Below are 13,018 nucleotides of genomic sequence, written 5' to 3' on the forward strand. Positions count from 1 at the left end.
CTGTAATACACTGTCCATTTAAGGTAAAAATTTAACACTTTCCTCTTTATTGAATAATTCATGTGCAAAAACATTTTTGAACAGTTAATTAGCAGCGTTCTTTTATGTTTTGCACACAAAAATGTATAAATTAAGTTATAAATTAATTTAGGAAATTTGTTTATTAATGCATTTATAAAATTATTGGTTATCTTCAGAGAATTGGCCTACTAATACAAGTATATCAATGTGATTATTGCTTATTTTATACCAAACGCCAAGCTTGTTCCGTTCCATCATTTGTAAATTGCCCAAAATGAGACGATCAACTAAATTCATATCATCACGCTGTCATTTAAGACATTTTCAGTGTAAATTCATCATTCGCAAGCCTCCCTTTCATTTTAAAGCACTTTCTCTGATCCGTGAAAAACCCAAGAAGCAGAAATCAAAGTCGAGCTCCTGACAAGTGCCTTTTACTTTGGAGTTCACGTTGTCCCCTGGACGCCTTTTCAAACGTGCTAAGACGTGTTAATTAATATGTTTTTGCCCCAAGAGCAGCATGAGTCATCAAGATTTCACAGAATGTTTACAGAAAGGATCTTTGGGCTGTTAAGAGTGCAGATAAGCAGATTTTTTTTTTTTTTTTGAAAGCATCATCTCCTTAGGGTGAGGTTTAGTAACCCAAAAAGCTTTTCTTGTTTTTTCTCACTGGGGTCTTTAAGAAAAGTGCTGTAAACATGGCGATGATTATAATCAAGGCGGTGATGATGATGATGATGTAAAGGTAATGGAAGCTGAACCAGGAACAGACGACACAGCTGCAGAACTAGTAGCAGTAGCAGTACGCTGAGAAAAATCTTTTAAGTACAGAAGTTAGGGAGAAGGGAAGACTATGCAATTGTAAAAAGGAAGATTTTAACCTATTTCTATAAAAAAAAAAAAAAAAAAAAGTTAACTGGTTTCAATAACTTTCTTTTCAAATAGAGCCGCTTTGTCATGTCTCCTCTGTGTATGTGGGGCCCATGTGGGTAGTAAAATGGGCTGAAAAATAGGGCCCTATATGGGATTGTCCATGGCTTCCATAATGTCCCCATGCCAATTGCCCACATGGGTGAGTTTCCCCCAAGTGGGCCCAACATGGGTTATGCTAGGGCTATCTGATTACCAAGTGACAAGACTGAACTAGGAGCTGAACCCAAATGCACAACACATGAGATCAAAGTATCAAAATATAAATTTATTAAAGGCAATGAAAACAGTCTTTCACAGGAAGGCAAAATCAAAATCACTCTGAAGAGGCTGCAAAAGTTACAACAAAAAATCACTCTGACGAGGAATAAACTGCTAGCAAATAAAACAAGAGTCCAACAAAGTATCAAACAAAACAAGGTAATTGGCCTGATCAATAAGAGGGAGCGAGCAACAAACAAAACGTGACTTGAGCATGGAAATGGTGCTGGTTCTCTGACTGACATGACAAGACGAACTGGCACAGGACAAAGGGAGACGCTGACTATATAGACACAAGGTAAGGGGAAACAGGTGGAGACAATCAGGGCGGGGCCGACAATCACACTGGCGGGAAAACACACAAAGGGAGGAAGTAAGTGACCTGAAACAAGAGGAGAGTTAGAATTTCAAAATAAAACAGGAAATCACAAGACAACATGAACAAAAAACAAAAAGCAACATCAACATAACTTCCTAGACATGACACCAAGTTGGTATTCAGATAACCCATTTAAGGCCCATTTAATACCCACATGGGTCCAGTATACAAATGTTGACAAATGTTGTACATTTGTTATGAGTTTAGGGTTGGATGTGACATAAAGTGACATAAATATGTCATCAGGTGTGATATAGGGCAGGATTATGTATCAATGACATGATGATATTGTGATGTGAGACTAAATTTCATCTTAGATTTTGGATTTTGTGATGTTGCAAGTGTTGCACTTTTCTTCTTCTGTTCCATGTGTTCCCAGTGCGCTCTGCACTCCAAGAGTGTGGATTAATAATTAACTGGATGGAATATATATTTCAACAATGGCCCCAATGAATGATGCAGCTCTAAATCTCAAAATCTAATTTTGGTGGGAGATGCCGCCACAAATAAATGACTGCAGGGGAAACCCTGGCGTAAATGTTTTGTGAAAGCACAGATAGTCAACCCTAGAGTGATGCTGCAGTGTCGATTTGGAGAAACTGGTCAAAAATATTGTAATATTTGATTTTCTCCAAATTACCAAACTCAATTGTGACGCAAGTATGTGACCTATGTCACATACTAATATTATATTATATGTCAATGTTGACAAAAACAGTTGGGTGAAAGTTCTGTGTTTGTTTGATCCATATGCATCCCAGATCTTCTCCTTATAGGCAGATTTTTTTCCCTCTTCATACTGCATCTGTTGCTCTGAGCATCTTATAATGCAGTAGTTGGGTTCCACATCAGTGATAGCATAGTAAAAGTAGTTTTACAGTAATGGTTTTGCAGTGGCGGTGCTAATTGTTGCAGCAGTAGCAGTAGAAGCACTTAACCCTAACCTTTACCCATTAGTAAATGATAGAGCTATATGCAAAGACATTAAATAGCACCAGTGTAGGTTTAAGTTCCATCATTTATCTTTGGGTATTGACAGCTGGAAAATAGAACTGTGCCTGTGTGGGCACTGTTTAGCAATCTAAATGTGGCAGCAGTTAATCCAGGCAGCCAGACACTTTAAAATGAGTCATGCAAAAGAGCCAGAGATAATTGGTGTGCATAAGACTGGTGTCACAAGGTTACAGGTACAACCCTCTCCCTCTAAGAGGATCTCTCAATAGTTGTGTCATCAGCAGGAGTAAGTGCCCGCTTGTTCCACTGGAAAATGTTGAATTGAGCTGAATTGTCATTCATAATCTACATATTGCATTTTCCCGCTGGCTGGGGGAACGCCATCTTCTGCTGTTTGCATTGCAATTGAAATTTCAATCAGCAGGTGTAAACATTTAGACCAGGCCCCGCTGAGTGTCGGTGGAGGAGTCATGTGGCTGATTTGTGCCTGCCTGTATGCGTGTGAGCGCTGAGTGCCCTCTGCTTATTGACATGCTCTTGTCTAAACAGCTCCGTCCCAGGTCAGTGAGGTCATCAAGGAGAAGGTGCAGCAGCGCAGCATCCAGCTCTCCTGGCAGGAGCCCCAGCAGCCCAACGGCGTCATCACGGAGTACGAAATCAAATACTACGAAAAAGTGAGTTCCCACAGTCGATTTGTTTGTGTCCTTGTCTCTTTCTGGAACCCTTTCCCCCTTCCATTTTTCCCTTTGCATTCACTTCTGCCGACTCTTCATTTTGTATTCTGCATGCACGCTGCAGTGAGTGGAATTCACAAGATTCTGCAAGTACCTTCTTTGTCTCATAATTGCAATAATGAATGAGATGCTCATAAGATTTTAATCAGGCTGTAGTCCTTCACAGCCGCCCCCACGCACATGTTAGCACACACACTATCCGCCGCTGCTGCACTGCCAGAATTAGTAATCTGTCACTGTTATCTCCCATCCCCTTCCACATAGATTATGCCGCTGCTTCCCTGTGTTTCAAGTCTGAACACATCAGCTTTTTACAGCAAGGTTTAATGGAGCGAATTTAACCCAGCGAATCAAAGGCAGGGGTAGCAGAGCTCTGATGCCGGTCCTGCTGGCCACAGCCTCGCGTGAAAACACTGACGAATCAGTCTTCTGTGTCACGTACTGTGGCTGTGGTCTGCCCAGCTGTAAAAGTGGAAAATTGGAAACAACAACTACACCCCTAACAGACCCTGGCATTCCATTTGGGCTTTTGCCGAGCAAAACATTTACAGATCAACAACAAAGTACACAATGCGAGCAGCCTGTGCATCCAAATATATTCACTGATGAAGAAGATATTTTTATGTGTGCTTATGATGCCTATATGGCAGGCTGCCTAATGGTGAGATGATACTCCTAATTAAAATACGAGATTTTCTATAATTTACCATCAGCATAAAGATCAGTATTAAACATGAAGAAAATCTTTTCCATTTTTTAAATTTGTTTAATTCTGTAAATTCTCAAATAGGTATTCAAGAAATGGAGTGAAATTGTTGGATTTTTGCTTACGTTGTATTCACATGGATTCAGGCAGAGGGTAGAAAATACTTGCCAATCCAACCTTTTCTTATTGCTCTCTCCCGGAGTCAGAATTCTCACCTATTTCTTCTGATTTATGACACATTTTCACACCTTTTTTTTCCATTATCACAACCTTTTGGCACCGTACAGCGTGTTAACTCCATGACTCCAAAGTGTAATGTTACTGTATCGTACCAGTTGATGCTACCAGCCAGTTTTTATTCTGAAGTCATCAAATACCGCCACTTTGTTAGTGATTTCAGCATCAGATGCAGATGCCATAAGTTATCTTTCATACAGGACACAAACAGCTGTCTTCTGGGTACAAGTTCTGTATTTGTTTGACCCAGGTCCATTCTTTATACTATTTCAGTTGCTCTAATCATCTTATATTGCAACAGCAGGGTTTACAGTAGCAGTAGTGTGTGATACATCAGTGATAGAAGTAAAAACAGTACTGGCCAATGAAAAACAGGTTTTTCATTACCCTCTCCCAGGGTATTTCTTCTGATTTATCACAAATTTTTGCACCTTTTTTTTCCCTCTTAATTATGACAACCTTTTTCTGGCACTGTACAGTGTGGATTAGCCCTACGACTCTAAAGTGTTGCTGACTTGAAATATTTTTAATAAATATATTTTATTTTATTCTTTGTCAACAATACAACATCACCTTTTCAATATATTGTCATGCACGTTTGGCTTTGCAATCCTTCCATTCGAGGTGTTGGTTTGTTTTTCCTGTGCCGTCCAGAAGTCCATCTGCTGTCTTCCATCTGCCTGAATCCTTATGAATGCAGTATTATTAGGTCATATGTTTTTCAAAAGCACAGGGTAAATTTTTCACCACACTAACTGTATTTAGTATTGACTTTTTTTTAACAGAAATATTGATTTTCTAACTAATCAGTCAATGAAAGGCAAACATTGGCGCATGGAAGGATGGAATTTTGCCCTTTAAGTCACTACAAGGCTTTTATTGTGAAGCATCTGTAAGTTTTATTTGTTGTGAGAAAATGTAGAAGCGTGTTTTGAATTTAAATTGTGAATAAAAACAGTATTTCTTAGAAAACAGAAAGTCAGAACAGCACAGTGGCAACTGACATATTCACTGGACTGATGGAATTAATGCTTAGAAATGCACATTATACTGAATGTATCAAGACAACAGGTAAACATGGAGGAAGTGTTGAAGGTGCATCAGTGGCAAACTAAAACATGTAGACTCGATACAGGGAGATATATTCTTATAAAAGCAGGGAGAACTATGAATAAACACATGTTTCTCATGAAGGTCTGGTTATCTGCAGCTGAGCAAAATAAAGTAGTGCAACATAAAATGAATTTTAGTTTAATGACGAATAAATTTGAACGGTTTCATCTAAATTTGCCACACTCTGTATCTAGTGGGATGAAACATTGTGAAATCACGTTCGCTCCCTCTACAAAGTGCAGGTAATTACATCCTCTGAAGTATATCTGCTGTATTTCCGAAAGCCAGATAACAACATTTCAGGGGACTCAGTTATAAACCAGACTTTCACACAGCAGTTGGATGTTCTTTTATTTTGCCCCAAATGGTGACCAGTTCATTTTTGAATAAAACATGATTTATTCTTTGTAAAGGATCAGAAGGACCGAGTGTACTCCACGGTGAGGTCCAAGTCCACATCGGCCACAGTGAACAACCTGAAGCCCAGCACGGCCTACGTGTTCCAGATCAGGGCCTTCACAGAGGCAGGATACGGCACTTACGGCCCTAGACTGGAGATAACCACCAAGGAAGAGGCCACAGGTAAGATTCATAGCAAGAACACACTCCTTTTCAGCTGATATTGCTTTACTTGTGCATTATATGTTGTTTGTGTAGGAGGAATACAAATGAATGCGAATACATTATTCATAAATGAACAAAAGAATGGGCTCTGAGGAGGTACAAACAGTAATTTATGTGGTAATTTTCATAAATAGTTGAAGTTCCTTGTTAAGATATTCATTGTTCATTCATTTTTTTTTCTCAATAACTTTTCAGCACTTATCACTGGATTTGTAGTGATAAAACCTGACTGATTTGGTGTTGAAGCATTAAACTTTAAAGAGTAACTTTGGTATTTTTCATCTTGGACCCTATTTTTCGATGTTTTTGTGTTTAAGTGATAAACCAATTCTTGAAAGTAGAATGAATGAATCAGGTTGCTGCAGCCGACAGGTGCCAAAAGGGCTGCAAATGTAACCACTAGGGGCATTTGTGCACTGTCAATTTACGTCCACTAAAAGTAATTGTTTTTGCCACTGACAGGCTCAGATTATTTTTAGACGTATCTGAAACCATTATAGAAAGCATCCTACAGAGACAGACCTTTTTATTATCCATTTAAAAATGCAGTAATTTTAGCATAGTATAGTGCCAGCATATTTACACATCTAACTGGGTGAATTAAGGGTTTATTACAACCAAACTTAAGTTGGTGATTGTTTAAACAGTGGAACAAAGACGACTTTCGTTAGTTTTGTTTTGTGTCTGCTGACTTTGAATAAACTGTGTTTTACAATGATAAAATACTTGTTTCTTTAAATGGAGTCTGCTAAATTCGGCAAGAAGAGTTCAGGGCTGTTTATGGTTAAACAAAAAGAATTTTAGACTTGAACTAAAACGTCCAACTCTGTAGTGATCCTTTCCATAATGTTTTCAGACATTTAGAAAAACAGTTTGAACCTGTCGGTGGCAAAAAGAAGCACTTTTATTGGACGAACATTGATTGTGCACATTGCCCATTAACGTTATATCAACTGAGTCTTTTTCACCTCTGCTAGCTCGCCCAATTCTGGACCAATTTCAAAATGTTTTATCTACATTAGTTATTCACTCACAAAACATTAGAAGATATGATCCATGTTGACAAAGACTCAAGTAACTCTTTAAAGACTTTAGACTCTTATGGGAAAAATGAGGCTGACTGTCTTAAAAGTTCACGTAAAATGGCCAAAAGAACTTTTCAGATTGTTGTCAATAACTATAGGATTTTTTTTTACTGTTTAAAAGACTTTATTTTATATTTTTGCACACACTACGGGTCTTGTTTGTGTATAAGTATGTAAAAAGATGTACATATGTAAATATATATCTTATATCTTATATATATATATATATAAAAGTTTTCCTTTCCATTTCTTCCTTTACTGCTACTTTCATATACTTTGTTCTGTTTTACTCTTTTATTTTATTCTAATTTGAAATATCTGAATATCTGTTAATACATTCCCAGTGGGTGTAGTGTGTGTACAGTGAGAATCTGTATAAAAGTAAAAGTGGAAAAAAAAAGATGTAGGTTGGTTTGGCAGTCAGTGAGAAGCGATGTATCATTGCCACACTCTCTGCTGCTTTTCATTTGATAACGTTTCACCTCTTCAGAGTTCATTCCCTCTTTCCTTGCACCTGTCTGATCACCTTTTGAATGAAAAGCCCACAGAGAACATTAGTATGTCTCCAAATGCACCGGTGCCAAGCACCTAACAGAGGGAGAGTTTGACCACAGCAGTAATATCAGCACATCATTTTAAAACACAGGCTTTCATCTCCAAATTTATGCACAACCTGTTAATGTTTCCAGCTAGCAGTAATAGCCCAGGGAAATTATTTGCTTTCAAGCAAAGCAAACAGAAATTGCTCTGACTTTATGCTGACAACACGTCATGGGAAAAATCACTAAGCACAAGGACAAGCTACTGTAGCGTCATGAGGATAAACTCATTTAAATCTAATCAGTTACATTAGCTCTGCCCCGAGTGTCACAGTGTGTTATTGGGACTTTTGGTGAGAGATGCTGCTGTGAACTGTTGGGGATTATAATGTCTGGCAGTGTAAGATATTGTTAACTTTCCAATAATGAGGTAAACATTTGTAATAGTGGCAAAAACCTCAGGCTTCAGATCATTCTGAATACTCTGTTTCCAATATACAGTATATATATATATATATATATATATATATATATATATATATATATATATTTTTTTTTTTTTTTTTTTTTTTTTTTTTTTATTTATTTATTTATTTTTTTATATCTGGGAAAACTGTAATCTTGGTTGCAGATGTTGTTAATTTCTCCCTGATTCGCCTCACATTGCAGCTGGAACATTTCTGGTTGTCAGGACTTTGGTTTAGAAGCTTTTATTGAGAATTGTTCACTGTAAAAGTGCAACCGTACTACATTAAAGCCATTCCCTAGCTGTAATGTAGCAACATGCTGATACAAGGGATGATTTTGCATCATTTTCATGTCTGGTTGTGAATATTTTGGTTTGGAAGTTGTCATCTGTGATTTTTCAAGGTTAAAAAGTGACGCTAAACTCTGATAGTCATGCCATTGTTGTATGTACAGTGCTACATGTAGCTACATGCTAACTACAGAGACACATGTGATCTTGGTTGATGATGTTAAATTCCCCCCAATTTTGGATCATATTCCTGCTGGAACATGTCCAGTTGTGCATATTTTGGGTTTAGCACAAACAGTAGGAACAGAGGAACAGAGGAAAAGGGATATCCTGCTTATTAGCTTTACCCAGAGCGGGATGGGAATATTGATATAAATCTCATGTCTTTGCGTTATAGTCTGGACATGTTTAGCCCTCTTCTAATTGGTGTAAACCTCCATTAGCCACTGTCCCATAAGCCTAACTCATTTCTCTTTCATTTCTCTTATTTCAAGCCCTAGCCTCCAACCTGCCTGCCCAAACACGCCCCACCCACCTTCCACCCAACATCTCTGCACAAAAGGACACATTAATTACTCATACCACATGCAGAGCATGTCCTGTGACAAGGTTAGAAGTTTTCCCTCCAGTCAAAGTGTCCTTGACCGGGCACGGTGGACCACTAGCCTCCTCTGTGTCCGTCTCAAGAGGGAAACCTGCAAGTGTATAATATAACAGCTGAGTGCTCTTAATTCCTCCAGAAATAGACAGTTGGTGTGATATTGAAGCTTGACTGAGGAACAGCTGATCGAATGTCACCACATTTTTCAGACTCAGACAGACAGGCCACAAAAAAAAAAAATCATTCTCTTTCAAAGTATTTATACAGCGCAGATCCACTTGATTTAAAATGCATGAATTTCCCCCCTCATACACCACTCGCGTTGACTTTATACGATGCTACGGCAAGCCATTCTTCGGAGCAATCGGCAGTTTGTCAACGCAAACAGTCTGAGCACTATGGGAGCTCTGAATGGGAAACAATCCAACCTGAATGTGTCTTTGTTTGAGATGAAGGGCATTGCCGTCGCCGTCTGGGACTATTAAGCCCACTTTCTGAAACAGTAGAGCCGTGTGTATAAGGACGGCTCAAAAATAGAAGCGTCCCTCCTCCACTCTCTCCGAGGGTAGGAGAGGAAGGAGGGGGGTTATCAATCTCCACGCCTCTCATTGGGCTCAATTATGTCCTGCAGATTGTACTCTTTGATGTGCTGAAGTTCACACTGAGCCTTTCTTGTCTTTTTCTCCATATCTGTCCGTGTGTGTTGACGTGTGTGTCCGTCTCATCAGCCGCGATTGTCTCCAGCGAGCAGAACCCCGTCATCATCATAGCGGTGGTGGCCGTGGCGGGGACCATCATCCTGGTGTTCATGGTGTTCGGCTTCATCATCGGGAGAAGGTACGCTCTCGCGGGCCCCATTGACTCTCCGCTCCTGTGAGTCTGCGCTTGTCAATTAGCCTTTCTGTCACTCACGGGCCTCCGCGCCTGTGGAGTCGTCACACGCACACACACGTGCACCCATCATGTCGTGGCATGCTGTGCTAATGGGTTGTGATGCATCTTTTTTTTTTTTTTCCGATCCTCCTCCCCCTCACCCGCCAATCCCCTAACAAAATTTTTAAGCTATTTTTTGCAGAGCCATTATGAGACAAGTCCTCCAGAGCGAGAAAGCTTTGGCTCTGCATTCCTATATGTGTGTATGAGAGAGTGTGTGAGATCCTGAGGGCAGGATGAAGTATGGCACAGATTTTTTTTTTTTTTTTTTTAACCACCATCACAAAGCTTCCAGCCCATCATCATTATCACCATTACCTCACATACTTCATCTGTGTTTTCATCTGCACGAACAGCATTATATCAGATCTTGCTTTTTGTGAAAGGTTTATCAGAATTTAAAAGACTAAAAAAAGAATTAACTTTTTGAGTCCTCCTTCCTCTCTGAGTCATGGGTTAGTCTAGATGATGTCATACACACAGAGATGTGAACTGGAGTCACATGACTCGGACATGAATCGTAAATTTAATAAAATCAGAAAAAGATTGCAACTTGACTTGGACTTTAACACCAATGACTTAATATTTGATACCTTTCACCAAGTCCAACTTAATATCACGAATCAACTATGCTATTCCTTTCCAGTAAGTCAACACTAAATTATCCAGATTATTCACTTCATTCGAGACCAATCCGTTCAAGTTACGGGAGAACATACAAAAGAAACATAAGACAGAAAAATACATTTTTATTTTCTCGTTGTGGTAAATAGTGCTACATGCTTTATGAAAGCACAATGTCAGCACATCTTTTTTATGATGAAGTTCTGTTGCACTTATTTAACTTTCTTTTTTACAAATTTTGCAAAGGATTCATCATTTTTTCAAATATTTTTGTTAAAATGGTCTTCCTTTTGGTAAAGAGTGCTTTGACTTGTATAGGACTTGAAACTTAAAGTGTACGATTTGGCACTTGACTTGGGACATTGCTGGGGACTTGTAGAGTCCCAAGTCCCAAAGTGACTCAGATTTTCCCTTTCCACTGATAGCAGTTTCTCAGATGTCAGCTAAAGATAAAGGTCCATAAATCTGAGCAGAAATCTTTTTTTTTTTTTTTAAAAAAAGCACTTTATAACTTTAGATCTTACCTAACAATGATCAAAGTTAGACTTTTCCTTGAGTGCAAACTATTTAAATGCAGATTTTGCAAAACACAACACCCATCAATTCTTTTAGATTTTTCAAGGTGGAGTTTCATCGAAAGCCAGACTCGCTGACTCCATGGTAACATCACACTTCCTCCCCAAAGTGATGCAAACAGAGCTCAAGTTTCCATTTCAGTTTTCTTTTAGAGCTACCCCTCAGTGTTCCTCAACATTAAAACAGTCTGGAGATAAATCTAATGCCACTATTGGTTGAGGTTATGGCAATCAGTTATAATTATTTCAACCAAGCTTCTGAAAAATCATGTTTCCTCTCAGTTTTGTACGACAATCATTAGCTTCCACCTACAGCTAGCTCTGCAGTTAAACTCTGTGCGTGGATGCACCATGGGAGTCGTGGTTGACTGTTCTCCTTAAGTTTTAATGAGTTTAGGCTTGAACCTTTGCTCATCTTATGATCTGATGATTCAACACTGGGCTTTTAATGCACAACCAAGGCTTCAAGCGCTCCAGCTGTGAGTCACCAGCATTATTCGTGTGGAAAATAAGTGTGTCTTTTCCCTTGAGAATCATGGACGACTCCCATTTTATTTATTTTACGGCCCACAGGGCAAATCTGGCCCCTGATTGGCCCAACCATTTTCTAATTCATGATAGAAATAAAGTGATTTACACTTTATTTTGTACCTTCATTATTCATAAGGTGTCAGTGCATAAAACAGCGTCAAAATAGAGCTTCTTTATCCAAAATAGTGCAAGTGGAAAAACTCTCTCACCCCTCAATAAAGTTTGCAGCTAAGTCCTTATGTCCCAATAGCCTAGAAACATGCTAAAATCATTAAAAATGTCCTAAAATCTGAAAATCTCCTTCGGAGAAAAGTCCTACAATTAGAAAATGTCCTGAGTTCTTAGACATGTCCTAAAATCTGAGGAAGGTCCTAAAATCCAAGGGACATCTTAAAAATGTAGAACGTTCTAAAAGCCTACACATGTCCTAAAAGCCTAGACATGTCCTACAATCCCAGAAGCATCCTTAAATCCTAGAAATGTCCTAAAATCTTAAAAACATCTTAAAATCCAAGGAATATCCTAAAATCTGAGAATTGTCCTGAAATCTTACAAATGTGAAATCCCAGAAACATCCTAAAATTCCCCAAAACGCTGTAAAATGTTAGAGATGTCCTGATATCCCAGAAATGTCCAGAAATGTGAGAAATGCCCGTTAAATCCTTAAAATGTCCTATAGTGTGAGAAATGACCAAAAATCCTAGAAATGTCTTAAAATGTGAGAAATTTCCTAAAATCTAGAAATGTTCAAAATCCTTGAAGCATCCTAGAATCCTAGAATAGTCCTGAAATCATAGAAATATGTGCAGGTCTGCTGCAACTGGCTTTGGGCTCCTGTAATTTTGGCCCTCAAGCAAAGCAAGTTGTTTCCCTGCTATAGACGCAGTGAAAGGGTCTGTAGATGAAGGAATTGTTTGCTCATGTGTAACATCAACAGTAAGTGCATGTCCATCACTCGTGGCTTATATCACCTCCTCACGTCATGTTGTTTTTTCCACTTCACGCTCAAAGACCAACGTTGTGCAGCTCATCACCTGTTTGAGGCAACCTTCAACACGTTAATATTACAAATTAATATTACATGACATGTTGAACAGTCCTTTACCCTGCATGCATTATTTGATATGTTACATGATTAGATACTCGAGCTGCATTTTTTCCCAGGCTGTTGGCTCCGCCGCTCCTGCTGCTCGGCTGGGTTTCTTTCTCAGGAGATTTGTCATGCTCGGCATTAGTTGCCGCATTAGAATTCTTGCAATTTAGGGGCGTTTATTTCCTCTGCACAATCAGTTGATTCTGCCACTCTCTTCCTCTTCCCCCCCGTGCAGGCACTGCGGGTACAGCAAAGCCGATCAGGAGGGAGACGAGGAGCTCTACTTCCAGTGTGAGTGCCTGCCGCAAACATAAAGTATAT

General features: G+C 39.0%; 1 protein-coding gene across 1 annotated transcript in view; it reads left to right on the forward strand.

Annotated features, from left to right (window-relative positions):
• The first annotated feature begins 1,089 nt into the window (after positions 1-1,089).
• Positions 1,090-13,018, forward strand: part of LOC121955895 (ephrin type-A receptor 7-like) — a 32,064-nt gene continuing 20,135 nt past the window's right edge. The window contains exons 1-5 of the mRNA XM_042503980.1: positions 1,090-1,093; positions 3,095-3,219; positions 5,749-5,917; positions 9,670-9,814; positions 12,933-12,988. Coding sequence (XP_042359914.1) covers positions 1,090-1,093; positions 3,095-3,219; positions 5,749-5,917; positions 9,670-9,814; positions 12,933-12,988 — 499 coding nt within the window. The remainder of the gene's footprint in view (positions 1,094-3,094; positions 3,220-5,748; positions 5,918-9,669; positions 9,815-12,932; positions 12,989-13,018) is intronic.

Source organism: Plectropomus leopardus, chromosome 16 (genome assembly GCF_008729295.1).
Source record: "Plectropomus leopardus isolate mb chromosome 16, YSFRI_Pleo_2.0, whole genome shotgun sequence".
NCBI lineage: Eukaryota > Metazoa > Chordata > Actinopteri > Perciformes > Serranidae > Plectropomus > Plectropomus leopardus.